The 15,491-nt window shown below is 38.5% G+C and overlaps 2 protein-coding genes across 4 annotated transcripts; one reads left to right on the plus strand and one right to left on the minus strand.

Annotated features, from left to right (window-relative positions):
* Positions 1 to 976: 976 nt before the first annotated feature.
* On the minus strand, positions 977 to 8,462 carry LOC114564890 (serine/arginine-rich splicing factor 11-like). Of its 3 annotated transcripts, none has more exons than XM_028592549.1 (12): positions 7,979 to 8,462; positions 6,789 to 6,922; positions 3,953 to 4,065; positions 3,455 to 3,535; positions 3,290 to 3,327; positions 3,049 to 3,182; positions 2,822 to 2,900; positions 2,596 to 2,718; positions 2,372 to 2,461; positions 2,169 to 2,246; positions 1,782 to 1,953; positions 977 to 1,654 (listed from the first exon to the last, which is right to left on the minus strand). In XM_028592549.1, the coding sequence occupies exons 1-12, from the start codon at positions 8,098 to 8,100 to the stop codon at positions 1,463 to 1,465; spliced, it is 1,356 nt and encodes a 451-aa protein (XP_028448350.1). In that variant the 5' UTR covers positions 8,101 to 8,462; the 3' UTR covers positions 977 to 1,462. The 3 variants fall into 3 exon arrangements, with proteins under 3 accessions (XP_028448350.1, XP_028448352.1, XP_028448351.1); XM_028592551.1 differs by lacking the exon at positions 7,979 to 8,462 and adding an exon at positions 4,321 to 4,445 and having other exon boundaries at positions 6,789 to 6,877; XM_028592550.1 differs by lacking the exon at positions 7,979 to 8,462 and having other exon boundaries at positions 4,321 to 6,881.
* Positions 7,397 to 15,038, plus strand: rpe65a (retinoid isomerohydrolase RPE65 a). The gene is made up of 15 exons (XM_028592548.1): positions 7,397 to 7,504; positions 9,627 to 9,866; positions 10,246 to 10,328; positions 10,509 to 10,659; positions 10,873 to 10,980; positions 11,289 to 11,430; positions 11,551 to 11,698; positions 13,152 to 13,233; positions 13,330 to 13,462; positions 13,571 to 13,710; positions 13,808 to 13,937; positions 14,032 to 14,146; positions 14,258 to 14,352; positions 14,437 to 14,548; positions 14,629 to 15,038. The coding sequence occupies exons 2-15, from the start codon at positions 9,856 to 9,858 to the stop codon at positions 14,772 to 14,774; spliced, it is 1,596 nt and encodes a 531-aa protein (XP_028448349.1). The 5' UTR covers positions 7,397 to 7,504; positions 9,627 to 9,855; the 3' UTR covers positions 14,775 to 15,038.
* Positions 15,039 to 15,491: the final 453 nt, after the last annotated feature.

The following is a 15,491-nucleotide window of genomic DNA, read 5'->3' on the forward strand; positions in this document are numbered from 1 at the left end:
TGTGAGTGAATAATTGTACTGTACCAATGGTTGTCCTATGTGCGTTTGTGTGGGAGAACCCAGATGGGATATCAGGTAAACTGTTCTCAGTTTAATACTGCACTGATATTAAGTACAGTATATTTAAGGCATGCTATGGCTGTGTTGGCCAGGCCTACTGGATCACATGCACCTTTGTGTTTGTTACATTACCTGCAGACTTATTAAGATTAAGTAAAAACTGACAATTGTAACACTAACACTTTGGAACACCTTGTATTGCTTATAAAATTTCTCCTCGATGGTAGTCTGCACATATTTTTTTCTTCCTCTTTAATTCAAGGAAACTAAGCTGTGAAGTTGATATCCCGGAACTGTCCGGATGGGAAAGAATCACATCCATCGAGTTGTCTCTGGCTTTAGCTAATATGTATTGCAACCATACCTACTTCACTTCCCTTTAAATAAAGCACCAGCATCATGTTTTAACTGACTTTTGCAAATATAATAAAAAGACAGTATTCCATAAGAGGCTTAAATAGGGCTGGGCAATATTAATTTGTCAATCATCATGTATTCTACTATACCGGGCTGTGTGTCGCTTTAATATATTTGTGTTTGAAGCAGTAAGTGTTACTACTTTCTGGCAATATTGGATTTCAATCAGTGTGATGAGTTAATTTTAATCTTAGGTTGGTATAATTTGTCAGGTTAGCCAAAAACAGACATTTGTGTCTAGCTTAGACATGACTATTTAAATATTAATCTGCCAATTTTCTTAATTTTAGTCTGTAACACGTCACAAAATAGTGAACCATACCAACAGTCCCAAAACAAAGATATTCGGTTAACTCTAATTTAAGACAAGTAACGGCTGCATTTTTTTTTTTTTTTTACATTCCAGAAGCTGGAACTTTTATGATTCATTATAATATTCATTTTCTGTCCACCTATTGTTTCAGCTCGTCTGGTTATTGTACCTATTCATTTCTCAAAGTCTTGGTTCTCCAAATAGGCTTTATTATAAAAGAAATCCTTGATAAAACAATCAACACTTTCAAATAACAAGAAACAAATGTATTAACTGTTTCGAGAAGATTGGGGAAGAGGCCTTAAGAACACATCACAACACTAAACAAAAATGTAAAAGATACAATATTTGAAAAAAAATATGACAAAACCTGACAACACAAGCTCAAGAAAAGCAAAGTAAGCCTACTTCCAGTTTTAACAGACTATGTTTTTAGAGGCAAAAAGCATACGGGTACTTTAAAGCAATGTGACTATGTCATCGGGCAAACTCCCTGCAAAAAATGACAATTCTGCATTGTACATTTGCAAAAAGAGTTGACGAGTCTTCTGTGTGAAAAATCCATACATTTGACGCTCACTTCACATTTTAGATTTACCCCAGTGCAGAAAAAAGTCGTAACATGTTCACAACCAAAACAGAGGGATAATGACAGACAGAGGGACAGACTACTCAATCGCTGACATCCATGTCCTCCTCATGGTGATCGTCGGCTCCATTAACTTTGGCCTGCTTCACAGGCCGCGCTGTGCCGTTGCCTTCTACAGACTGAGGAGACAAAGCAGAGTCGTCAGAATCCTTCCTGTCCTCCCTCTCTTTCGCGCTGTCATAGCCTTGTTCTTCCTCATCGTAATCCCTGGTGATCTGTGAAAGCAAACCAATGGATGTGACATTTTAAAAGCATAAACAGTCCCGGTCTGGTTAACATCTGAACAGCAATACTCACGGTAAGTGTGTGAGAATGAAGACTTGTTAAATATACTATACTGACCTTGACATCTCCTTTCTCCCCGTCCGATTTCCGCTCGCCCTCCCGTTCCCGTTCCTTGTCTTTACTTTTCTTTTTCTTGCTGGTGGAGCGTTCACGTTGCTCGCGACTGTGATCTTTATCACTCTTGCGGTCCCTGTCCCTTTCCTTATCCCTTTTCTTTTCTTTCTTGTGTCTGGAGGGAGGAGAGGAAAAGTCAGTTGTGCCATGAAATGCCATGGATGTGCCCACACAAAGGATTTTAAGTTTATTTGGTCTGGACCAAAGAAATAAATACAGATTGCTTTTAGTTCTGATTCGGTAAAAAAAAAAAAAAGAAAAATAGCAAAATGGGCGTGCAGTGTTAAGGCTGTCTTTTTATCCACAAATATTTCACATCAAATCACCAACCTTCGAGGAGATGGAGTCCTCTTTTTAGGAGACTTCTTAGGAGGAGATCGGCTGGGGCTTCGACTTCTCCGGCGTCTCCTGCGTAGCAGAACATTACTAAAAGGCTGAGTACTTGAAAACTGAGAATTTGGTGACTGCTGTATAAAATTATATACTTTCAATCGACTTCTATCTGAGCACAAGAGATCCTTTGTTGTACTCACCGGTCCTCACTGCGGGACCTCCTTGCTGTGCTGTAGCTTTTAGGTGGTGTTTTGGATCTTCTTCTCCCTGAATCGTCTTTCTTTCTATCTCTGTAGATACATTTGATGTAAGAAATTGGATTTAAGATCTCAGACAACCTCAAATAATAGTTAAAGATGTAAATCTTTAACTATTATTTGCGTAAAGTAGGCTTAAAGGCAAGCATTTATTACAGTTAACCCACCTGGATCTGCTTGGAGATAGCCTGATTTGGTCTTTGCCGTCGGTGTGTCTCCTGCTGCGAGGGCTTTTGGAGCGCCTCCTGCTTCTGGAGTTTGACGGTCGCCTTGATCTGCTTCTGGTTCGCCTGCAACCAGACATTTAGACCATTTAAATTTAATTTAACTATTCTTAAAATAACAAAAAGCTTCTCCATCTCGACTCCTCAGATAATTATCCGTAATTATCACCTGTGTCTTGAACGTGATCTGGATTTCCTCTTCCTGGACCTGGACCTTGTCCGAGAGCGCTTCTTTTTGCTCTCCTTATCTGCGAGACAGAAAAACCAGAAATTGCTTAGTATTGTCGAGGTACAAAGGACCTTGTGTAACCCTGCAATACACACAGACAGACATGATTGTAGACCACAAAGTCAACATCCTGTTAAGAAAAGTCCTCCAAATGTTTGTACACTCACTTCCAGGTTCAATTGCAGCAGAAATGAGCGACTGGGCCTCTCTGACTCTCTTCATGGCCTCTTCGATTTCTCGATTAGATGCGTCAGCCTTCAGGCTCGCACTCATATTTAAGCCTGCAGCCAAAGGATTCATCCTGAACAAAAGGATGTTAATTAGTTGAACACATCCATTTCCTTACTCAAAAATGTTTTGCCTGAATGCAGTTTTATAAACCAAAGGAGCTTATTTATATCGACTTACTTTGGATCGGTCATGAACTTTAACAGCTGATCAGCAGCCTGTAAAAAAACAGTGGGAAGAAGGGTAAATGTTTGTCTAGTTTGTCTAATCAAATACAGTATACTGCATATTTAACTTCACAACTTTTGGAAGACATTTACAGTGTCATTCAACAAAACCTCTCACCTGGGGATTCATGTTGTGTCCTGGGAATCCAAACGCAGCCATTGCATCCATGTTCGGAATACCGAACGGGTTCCCTCCCATCTGGAATAGAATCGCATACAAGAAACCACAAACAAGCATGTAAAGGCACTTTTGTCATGACAGCCATATTGTTGATGTTCATGTACTGAAGAATGCATTTTTAAACTTTTAAGCTAACATGGACGAGAAGTCCTCAAAGTAACTGAGCAAACTCCATCTGCTAATGAAGACCATGTGATATGATCAAAAGCTCCAGAAATGCTACCAAATGGACTTTGAGGTGAGATTGTTTGGTCAAATAAAAATAACAGTTTATCTGTAGATCATAATCTGATGCGGCAGGGCAATACTGCTTCTGCATGCCAACAGCAAATAAAATGTTTTTTTTTTTTTTTTCAATTAACTAAAGCGTGATTTTATGGGGTTTTTTAAAAAAAAAAAATTTTAAAGGCAAATTCGGAGAATTTGAAGTCTTACAGGATTGGACATGGGATTTGGCGTTGGAAGAAGTCCTCCCCCTGGCATCATTCCTGCAACAGCATTTGCTGGCGCCAACAGTGACAAAGCTTTAGCCTCATCTGGAATAGAGCCTACAGGAAAATAAAAAAACAGCATTAGGAGAGAACATCATCTTCACATACATCAACTATAGAGAAGACACTTTGGAAAAGACAAAGAAAAAAAAAAAAAGTCTTCACACTGCAATTCCTCAAATTAGGTTCAACAAAATGGTTACCTTACAGATCAGAGAAGAGTTCCTTTAATTCAACATAATCATTGCAGTGACATAACTATTGCTGGAATATATCACACTACTCCAATGAACACTGCCAAGAATATATCACCTGAACGTGTTTTTTAAGTCATGAACCAAACGTTAGCAAGCACAGCTGCTTCTCCAGTTGGGTGAGCCCTCAATTTTCATTAAGACGTTTACTCAAACAAGCGACTCACGCTGGCGGCTTCGCTACTAAAAGCACACAGAGAAAAATCGAGATACACACAACAGAGAGAATTTTAGGGATTTGGCAAGAACACTATACAAGCTATTAGTGTTTACTTACCAAAAACACAAATGTCAGAGCATATAGTGGTATGTACTAAATGACAATAGCAGAATTCAGGGTGGGTAGCGTGTCTGCTTTACATCATTATTCTAGTATCCTTACCTGCCACTGCATCAATCAAACAAACCTAGGCAGAGGACTGGTTTGATTAACCTGCGCTACCACAGTCCAATTAAAAAATAATTGTTCATATTTATTTGCAATATGACACTGATTGTTGGCCAAATTTAACAAATAAACACCTTATAATCATTTCACAATAAATCCACCCCCAATAAAACTCTTTCACAAAAGGACATGACTTAAATACGGACACACAATGACAACATTCACGTAAAAAAAAAAGCACACTGAAGAGAGAGAAATTGCTGCAGGACACAAAACTGTTGGATGGTATTTTCAGCAGGGCCTGGTATACAGGACTGGCTGAGCCAGGAAAAAGAACTGTAAAACACAACAACAAAAGAAGACGACTGTTAAAGAGAATATATTTTACCAACACAGTGTCATGTCGGGTGGGCATCTTAAGACAACTTATGATGAGATGTAGTACTGCTATTATATAAAATAACCAATCATTGACTAGTGTTCCTTTGTTAAGTCACACAATTAACTGCTCTTATATGGGTGAGTATGTGTAGTGTCAGTTGCCTGGGCATTGTGGTTTTTGCACCCAAGTAATTATTAACACTCAGTATCTTTGTATAGGCTTTTACCACTAAACCCAACTAATGTATTGTATTTCAAAGCTTTCTCCTTTCAAGAGTTAATTTTCACATTTTTATAGATAAGGTTGGCGATATTATATTTTTGGTTATTGTCAACAATGCTTTCTGCGGCGTCCAGGTAGCTCACCTGGTAGAGTGTGCGCCCCATATACTAAGGCTTGCTGCATGTCGCGCCCTCTATCTTCCCCCTTTTCTGTCAATCTTCAACTTTACTATTAAATTAAGGCAAAAAAGCCCCCCAAAAATAATCTAAAACAATACTTTCTGCTCTCTGCCACAATCCCATTTGTTACCACTGAAATAACAAGTGACAAATATATAATTTCATTTTCATAAAAGACTAAAACAACTGAGAGCTGTAGTTTTCAGCAAAGGTTTTCATACAGAAGTAAATAGTACAGTTGTTGGGGACTATTTTTAGTGGTGGGTGTGTGTAGCGTGTTTTAGCGAGTATTCATGGCTGCAGTGCGGTGCCTGAAAATAAACTACAGTGCCTGCTTTCATCATAATGAACAATAAAAGTCACCCTGTGCAACAGTGTGGCTCACTGATGTGCTGTAAATTGTTTTTGGTCAATGATGGTCTTTTCAGGGGATTGGTTGACATCAAAAAATGAAGAATATTGCCAGCCTTATCTGTTAAGGAACAATGCTTTAGCCATAAAATGGCTAAGAAGCCGTTCCAAAATGTTGCAAAACAATGCAAAATGAGCACTGGTTTAGGCTACGTCCCCGATATCTGACCTTTTGCTCTAAACTAAACCACCTAGAAAAGATTAATTAGACAGAAGGAAAGAGAAAGAGAAGGCAGAGAAAGAATAGAGGACACAAAAAAGAGTGGGGTGGGACTTGAATGCTTGCTGGCCTTTGAAAATGTCTACAATCCCCTGTTGGCAGGCAGAGGACCACTTTCAGCCATCAACGAGGGGGCTGCTTTTGCCTTCTTCACTACAAAAATCACACACACACACATACACACACACAAATAACAGAGAGAAGTTTAACAGTGGATAGTCCAATATGGGGGAGAAAATAAAATGCATATGGTTAGGAGTATTAACAACTTCACTTCACTGCGGCGCCGACAGCTTGGGATTGTTCAACTCCTAGTCTGTGAAGCAGATTTTGGTATACTGCGCTTTCTAAATGCAGGACAAATTATTGTTTTAGGCAGAGACATACTGCTTGATATGCATTTGCCCAAATAAATACAATCCAGTTTATCAAAAGAATTGCATTGTTGTGGTAAAACAGATTTGGGATGTGCTACCACAGTATATCAAAAAATCTGACAATACAGGTCTGCTTTAAGCACTTCTTATATACAATGGGAGGGAATGGCATTACCAGTATCATTGAAAGTATCTTAAAAGCTTATATAAACAGGCCAAGGTGAGCTGACTTGTGCAATTCACAAATGGGACAAATATATCCTTTTTACTCTTTAACATTTTCACTATTCATGCCATTCAATCAACAAGAACCACTCATACGTGGAAATAATGATGTGACGACAAACCTTCAGCAAATGGGACCACAATCAATGCTCTGTCCACAAACACGGTGTTTGTCAGATGTTGAGACACTCCAACAGACTCTGGCTCCTGGAACTTCACAAAGCACACCCGTGATGTCACCGGCATCTGAGAATCACTATTGAGGAAGTCACAAATAATACATTAAAAATAGCATAAAATTGCAACAATCATCTAAACAATGCATTTAGTTGCATCCTGTCTTTTAACAACGTAATGGGGTCCAATCATACCCACCTGCATTGATGTGTGGATTTGGCATATTCACAATTTAAATGTGATATAGCATTCAGTACATCCCTCAAAACAGCATCCACACACAATACTGCCATAATTATAACAATTTAGTACTATGGACATTAGGCAGGTTTTGAGCCTTTGCAGCAATGTCTCCCTCAAAACAAAATGTCCTATCAAGACAACTTCTCTGCTCCCAATTGTCCCCGTTTTCAAAAGACAAGACAAAACAAGATGCATTGTCCAGTACCGTTATGAATACATTTCTCTATGTCTCTCCAAAAAAAAAGATGAAGAGGGGCAGTAACAAAACAAAGGTATAACCATTTCCGGCTCAGCTGCAAGGGAAAATGAGGTTATGTTGATGATAGTAAGTCAACATTGTGACGTTGTACGGCTGAATCAAGTCAGACAAAATATTGAGACAGTAGAAAACAATAGTTTCAAAATGACTTGTCTCACCGTGAGTATGCTGATTTTCGTTTTTATTATATAAATTAGTTCACATTCATATTTTCTCTATGCTGGGAGGAAGAACGTACATTTTCACTATTTTAAAAAACCTAACAAAACGTTGCAACCCAAATAACGTTAGCATTAGACGTGTTATGTTCGTTGCCCCATTTAACATTTACTTTAATATTTTAATTGACCCTTCATTACTAAGTTAGCTACACTTTACGCGTGTAAGATCAACAAGTCAAATTAAGATGAACGTGAATGTAACATTAGCTAGCTAGCTGGTGTCAGCCAAGTTACGTAATGTTAGCTAGCTATAACGTTATTAGGTTAGCTAGTTAGTTAGCTACAATTCTGGTTAGCATGTTAGGCCCACATTTTCGTTCTAAAAAGTGAACCAATTTAGAGAACCTTCCAGCTAATCTGTTACTTTATTGTCATTTAAGTAGCTAGCTACATCACCAGATAGTCAACTCACTCTGGTGGAAATAACTTCAGTTCTTCGATGGTTCCCAAAAAACCGAACAGTGTTCTCATCTGCTCCGATGTTGTGCTTGGCGACACATTCGTCACCTGGACCACTTTCGTGGTGTAATTCATTTTCCAGACTAAAACCGTTCAAACAACACCACTACCGTTAACCACTAAACTTTAATTAAAGTCACGGTTATCTACTGGTTATTAAAACAACTGGCTCGTAGGTTTTTAGCGGGTTAGATGTTAGATTGACTCTCGTTACGTCAACAGATCGTAGCATGTCGCCGCCATATTGTAATTTCCGAACGAAGTGCGCATGCGACTAGTTCTTGATCTCGGTTGCTGTGAAAAAAACGCTTATACTTTCATTAAAACATCACAGGTTATTGGGTTTCTAATTAATGCCGCCTCCTCTTATATCGATCGATCTAATATTAGTCGTGCACACCAGCGCACGCGACACTAATACTATGTTGTTGGAAAAGTTGGAAAAGTTGCAACCTGCAATCAACCAACAGAGGTCTCCCTTTCCTTTTAATAACAAGGATGTGGTAACTGAGGTACGGGCATAGACATTAGGGTACGGGTCATTGACATATATTGTTGGGGAGGTTGCTATGGTTATATTTCCTTTTCATTCATTTTTTTTTCTTCTGATAACCTCTGCAACTACAAATTGTGACTGTACCAAACATAATGTCACCCATTCTAGTTATTATAGATAGATAGATAGAGAGATAGATAGAGAGATAGAGAGATAGATGGATACTCTTCATAACTTCCATGACAGATGGATCTGTAAATCTATACTCTTCATAACTTCCATTCCATGCACAATTGAGCAACCTCTATGAGGAGGACCATGTGAAACTAGGTTACAATTGGCCGAAAGATGGGTGTCTGATTTGGGGTGACAGACCTCTGACTGAACCTCTGTCACTCTCACTGGGTAATATTCAATAACTGACCATTTCTTTTGAATAGATTATCATAAAACATGTATATGGGCTTTTGCTAATTAAGGGCAGTCCGCATGTGTCGGCTGGGGGAGCCAAGTCACAACCCCAGTTGCTTCTGGTGAAACTTTCCCTACTAATGGTGTTTTTTCCCAGGAGGAACAATGCAGCGTTTGTCACCAAACTATATCGAGCATAATCCCTGTATACCTGGATTATAGTTGCACTGAGATAAGCAAGTTAAGGCATTTTCAGTTCAGACCAAAGAACTGGCCACGTTTCATCAGTATTATTTATTACGTTACATTGTAATAAAACCAGTGAAGTTCACTGTTATTGTTGTTTCACAATAGACCCTCATTCTATTACTGTACTATCTCAGAAAACCATTACTTAATCTAAAATAAAGTGGTGGTACTTGAGTCTCAATCCCAATGTTCCTATAAATTCACTTTTAATGTCTATATTCTGAATTACTGACCTTAAAATCCACATTCACTTCTGTTTACTTGCACCACGTTTTTCGTAGCCCTACACATTGCATCAATACTCTGAAATATTCTGCACAGTATGACTCAGTGTAACAATATCGTAAAGCACAACAATAGATACAATTGGAAAATCACATGCACAATTGCAACACATTTGCCAATTCTGTGCAATAAATATTCTCTGTCATAAATCCGGTTTAAGAGGGGTGGCCATTGAGTCACCCAGCAGAGGATATTGGCACAAAGGGACTCTTGTTCACGGTGGGACATGATTGGCCTGGAGAAAGGTTTACAGAAGATTTTCAGTGACGGTGAGGGGGTCGAGACAGATAAATACCCCCAAATCCACTGGGAGACCAGAGACATCCAGTTCACAAGGAACCAGAGGTTTTCTTAAGACTTTGCTTTGTGTGGTGCCACAAGCAGAAAACATGGTCAGCCGGTAAGTTTCTGATTAATTATTCCATCTGTAATTGTTCTTAATTTCATATTGATTCCCAAAAGGTAATAAGTGGGGACAACATGTTTGAAAACTAGCTTAATCAGTGATGGGTTTTGCTTTTATTTGAAAAGTGCTATAATGTTATTTAGCTCTTCTATATACATTCTTGGTCCTGTGACTTTTACCCAGTCACTCGAATGGTCAGTGTGTCTGCAGCTGATTAAGCTCGTGAAGGATTAAAAAAAACTCATGACCTGTCAGAAATACAGCTTTTAATGACTTCAACTAACAGACTCATACATTTAACTTGCTGGAAATTTGATTACGTTTAATTTACTTGGCTGCAATATTGCTTGATGTCTTCACTTTTTGACAACAGATTTGAACACCCAGCTGGTAGCTACAAGAAGATTTTTGAGACATGCGAGGAGCTGGCTGAGCCTCTTCCAGCAACAGTCACAGGTTTGTTTGCATATTTCAGACAGAAATAGACTGCAGGCAAATCATTCTTTGACAGTCATATAGTGAGTATTTTTCGTCTTTCTTCTGAGAGCATAGAAAGCAGGCTCTGATAGCCTTTTTACAAATGTATACATTTCAAATCAGTCTCTGATTTGTGTTTATTATGTTGCTGTTATTCAGGTAGGATTCCTTCATTTCTGAAGGGGAGTCTTCTCCGTTTGGGACCTGGGCTTTTTGAGATCGGAGATGAACCTTTCTATCACCTATTTGATGGCCAGGCCCTCATGCACAAATTCGACTTTAAGGACAGCCAGGTCACCTATTACCGAAAGTAAGACCTTGAGGACAATACTTGTATTTTGACATTTTTCAGGCCATTTTGCATAATTTTTACATTACTGCCATGCAGCAAAATTAACACCATGGAATTATATCATAGCAGCATTTTATAAAATAAAGGATGTCCATTAAATCAATTAAAAAATGTTTTTCAAAATGGATGTAGCTATAAAGTTTTGGGATGAAATTCTTTTTCTCCTTTTAGGTATATCAAAACAGATGCCTACGTGAGAGCCATCACAGAGAAACGTGTGGTGATCACTGAGTTTGGCACCTGTGCATACCCAGATCCCTGCAAAAACATTTTCTCCAGGTGGGTTTCACATTAACACACATGATTTATTTCCCGGCTCATCCTCACTATCATGTAGATGCTTTTTAAATGAAAAAAATGAAATGAAAATGCAAAGTATTTCAAAGTTGTCAAACTCATCCAGAAAATAAATATACGTATTTTCCTTTGGCTTTCTTTCGTCATTACACTGCTGAATATGCTACATCTGTTTGTTTGTTTGTCTGTTTTTTTTTTTTTAATCTCCAGATTTATACTTGTGTCAGCTTTCATTTCATCTCATGACATACCATTACCTTTGTACAATTTAATCATTTTTTTGTTTGCAGGTTTTTCTCTTACTTCAAGGGTGTTGAGGTCACAGACAACTGTCTGGTGAACGTTTACCCTATTGGTGAGGATTTCTATGCTGTAACAGAAACCAACTACATCACTAAAGTAAACACTGATACCTTGGAGACGCAGAAGAAGGTACATCAATGCAAATATATCATAGAAATGGAGGTGTAAAAAACTAATCTTACGACTTTTAACTTCAGAAACTGTACATTTATTTATTTTTAAAGCACAGTAAAATTGTTTTCTATGCAGGTTGACTTGTGCAACTATGTCAACATTAATGGAGTGACAGCCCACCCTCACATTGAGAAAGATGGTACAGTGTATAACATTGGAAACTGCATGGGGAAAGGAGCAACGCTGGCCTACAACATTGTCAAGATTCCACCCACACAGAAAGGTATGCATCAGCGCTGGCATCACAATCATAACAGCACCAGTTAACCGCAGTGCAGTGACCTCTCCTTAACTCAGTTGCTCTTTATAGCAAAAATATGCTGCTGAATGCTAATTTGGGGTTAAAGGAATCACTGTGACCCCTCTCAAAACCCACCCAAAATAAATGAGTTTTCTCTCTCACACTCTTATCCCGAATTTGTTGACTTTACTAGAAATTTGTGTGGAAACCCGTTGCCTTAAACCGTTTAAGTTTTTACACAAGGTGAAACTTAACAGGTCAAGTTGTATTAACATAGAGCGGTAAGTTGATGCAATGGACAAATCAAGTTTACATTAGTAAACCTAATTTTCTTTTTTTTTGGAGTCATGTTGTCTAAAATAAGCATGTTAAGTTAAAGCTTTATTGCGTAACCTTTTTATATTGATAAACATCCGTTACATTTAAGCCATTGCCAAATGAGTTGATACAAAGCTAATTAAGACTATCAGCTCCATGAAACTCTCTCTGTATTTCTCAGTATGTTCAGAAACTGGTGTCATCCGGCAACTTTTGCGAGCAGAAAACCGAGGGAAGATTCCATTCCTATTCTGAATAGTCCATGTTCTTTTAATCCTCCGTGTCCATCTTGGCTACTAGCTACTGCGTCATTACTTATAATTCTTCATGGGAGTGACAGAAACTACACACTGTAGCTTTAAAAATGCAGAGAAACATAAAAAACATAAAACATTAGGCTACATATTACTACTAAAGAAATAATCTCTTGATATAATTATTGTTTTTCCTTTATGACAATCTAACTTTAAGAGCAATGTATTCAATACAATTGTTCCAAATTAATAAAAAGGTTATCAACACACACAAATCATTATGACTTTCCAACGTATTGTACTACATGGGTAATACAACTTAGGGGACAGTAGCACTGTGTCCCCATTTGTGTGTATCACTGGAAACTTTCACCGCCCAGAAGCCATCAGTCCCCACCCGGGTCTCGGTCATGGTGCAACAATAAATGTAGATTAACATGAACACTAAATCAACCATACAAAACTAAAACCCAGGTAACATAAATGCACACCCAAAACATTAACAGAACATTATTAAAACATACTTTAAGTAGGACAGAAACCATTCAGAACATATATTTTTCCCCATGACCCTTTGCACCGCTTCAGTGTAGAACAGTTCAAATGATCCCGCCCCTCCCATACAGAAACTTAACATCCTACGTTATCTCTGCTTAATATGGTCTGTGCACTGCATACTTAAGATGATTATTACAAACAACTAATGTGATTTAGTAATGAATATGTTTTTTAACAAAACATGAAAGAATAATTAGTGACCTCTAAAATGTTGAATTACAACTAAATCTGGGTTTACAGTGCAGGGTCAGTCCCCTGGAGCTTCCTTAATAATAATAATTAAAAACAGTCTTTCTTTTTCTTAGATAAGTCTGATCCCATTGAGAAGTCTAAGGTGGTGGTGCAGTTCCCCAGTGCTGAGAGGTTCAAGCCCTCCTATGTGCACAGGTGTGTGTAGACTCAGGAGTTTTTTCAATAATCCATTTGTTATGAGCATTGACACAGAAAGTCCAAACTTTGACATTCTCTCCTTAACAATTTCAGCTTTGGCATGTCGGAAAACTACTTTGTCTTTGTGGAGACCCCGATAAAAATCAACCTGCTGAAATTCCTGAGTGCTTGGAGCATTCGAGGCACCAACTACATGGACTGTTTCGAGGCCAATGAGACCCAAGGAGTAAGAACTTGAAGTAGTTTGATCTCTTTGGTGATTCTAACTGTTGATATTATCATTGTCTCTAACCCCTGAAATCTCATGATATCTGTTTTGATATGTGGTTTATAGACCTTGTTTCACATTGCCAAGAAAGACCCAGGAGAGTACATTGATCACAAGTTCAAAGGGGCAGCCATCGGCATGTTCCATCACATCAACACTTACGAGGACCAAGGCTTCATTGTTGTTGATCTCTGTGGCTGGAAAGGGTAAATTTTGGACTTTTATTTAAACCTACCTGTACATCTTCTGCATATATATTTGATACAGAGATATTTCTTGTTCATAATCCGTTTATTCATGCAGTTTTGAGTTTGTTTACAACTACCTCTGGTTGGCCAACCTGAGAGCCAACTGGGAAGAGGTGAAGAAGGCGGCCATGATGGCACCACAGCCTGAGGTCCGCAGATATGTTATACCCCTGGACGTCCACAAGGCAAGTCGCCTGTTTTGCTCATCAGGACACAAATTGCCCCCTAAAGTTGTAGTCTCATGTTATTTGTGTTCATCTCATTGCGGACTCCATGTAGGAGGAGCAGGGGAAGAATCTTGTCAGCCTGCCGTACACCACGGCCACAGCGGTGATGCTCGCTGATGGCAACATCTGGCTGGAGCCAGAGGTGCTGTTCTCCGGGCCTCGCCAAGGTGCAAACACACCCAACAAATTTAACTTACTCAATCATGGCGGACATATTTATCTTTAATATATGCTAAACATATCTTCATTATGTAAACATTTTAATGTTGTTTTTGTAGCATTCGAGTTCCCTCAAATTAACTACCAGAGGTACGGAGGGAAGAATTACACATACGCCTATGGCCTGGGTCTCAACCATTTCATACCAGACAGGGTACGTTGACAAAATACCTTCAACTGAAAGTGATTCAGAGTGTGTAAAACAAGATTTTTAATTAACTGATTTTGATGCGTGTAGATCTGCAAGTTGAATGTGAAGACCAAGGAGACCTGGGTATGGCAAGAACCAGACTCCTACCCCTCAGAGCCTCTGTTTGTTCAGACTCCTGATGGGGTAGATGAGGATGATGGTATGTCATCAGCAATATAAACACAATACATACAATCCACACTTACTGTGATAGAAATTAATCTGGTGCTGTGCCCTCAGGAGTGCTGCTGACCATTGTGGTGGCTCCTGGCTCCCAGAGACCAGGATACCTCCTCATCCTCAACGCCAAGGATCTGTCTGAGATCGCCAGGGCAGAAGTGGAGTGCACCATGCCTGTCACCTTTCATGGGATGTACAAACCCTAACGGAGGTTTTCTCAGGGTTTACAGCCTTTACAGGGTTATTGACTGCCACCCAGAATTAATAACTGCCAATAAATAATGACTAATGTTCTCATTTGCAGTTGACAAGAGTTGTTAAATAATAATATTGTGAATTGATGTGCCTTTTGAGTCTAGTTGCTCGATGTACTATAATATCTAAACTGTCAGCATTGGTTAAATTAAAATAAAATGTTTTTGTCACATGAATATTTCATGGTTGGAAAAATAAATTTTGCGAAATCAAAACGCGTGGTTGTTTTATACTCTGTTATGTGGTACTAGCTATTTACTAGGCAGCACAGTGCCAAACGGAGGATAAAGGACAGTCCTTCAACTGGGATTCAATCCTCCATGAAACTGGATATTTATTGGTTTAAATACTTTTTAACACGAACACTGGATTTCTGCATTCCTGCTGAACTCCTGGGCTGCTGACCATGTACTCCGATTTCACTCAAAAGATGTTTTTGGGGTTAAAATAGCCTGGTGTACATTTATGATGCTTGGTATTTTCTTCAAAATTTTAAAATATGTTATAACTAGTGTCACTTTATTGTTGTTTTTACCTATTCCTTCTTTTGCCTTATTTAAAAAAAAAATGTAACTTGTGTTTCCTACAAGCATTGATACAGAGGTTGCAATCTTAATGTTATGACAATTAAGATATTCCATTCTAAATAAGAATAAATATATATATAT

The sequence above is a fragment of the Perca flavescens genome, chromosome 12, assembly GCF_004354835.1.
Source record: "Perca flavescens isolate YP-PL-M2 chromosome 12, PFLA_1.0, whole genome shotgun sequence".
Lineage (NCBI taxonomy): Eukaryota > Metazoa > Chordata > Actinopteri > Perciformes > Percidae > Perca > Perca flavescens.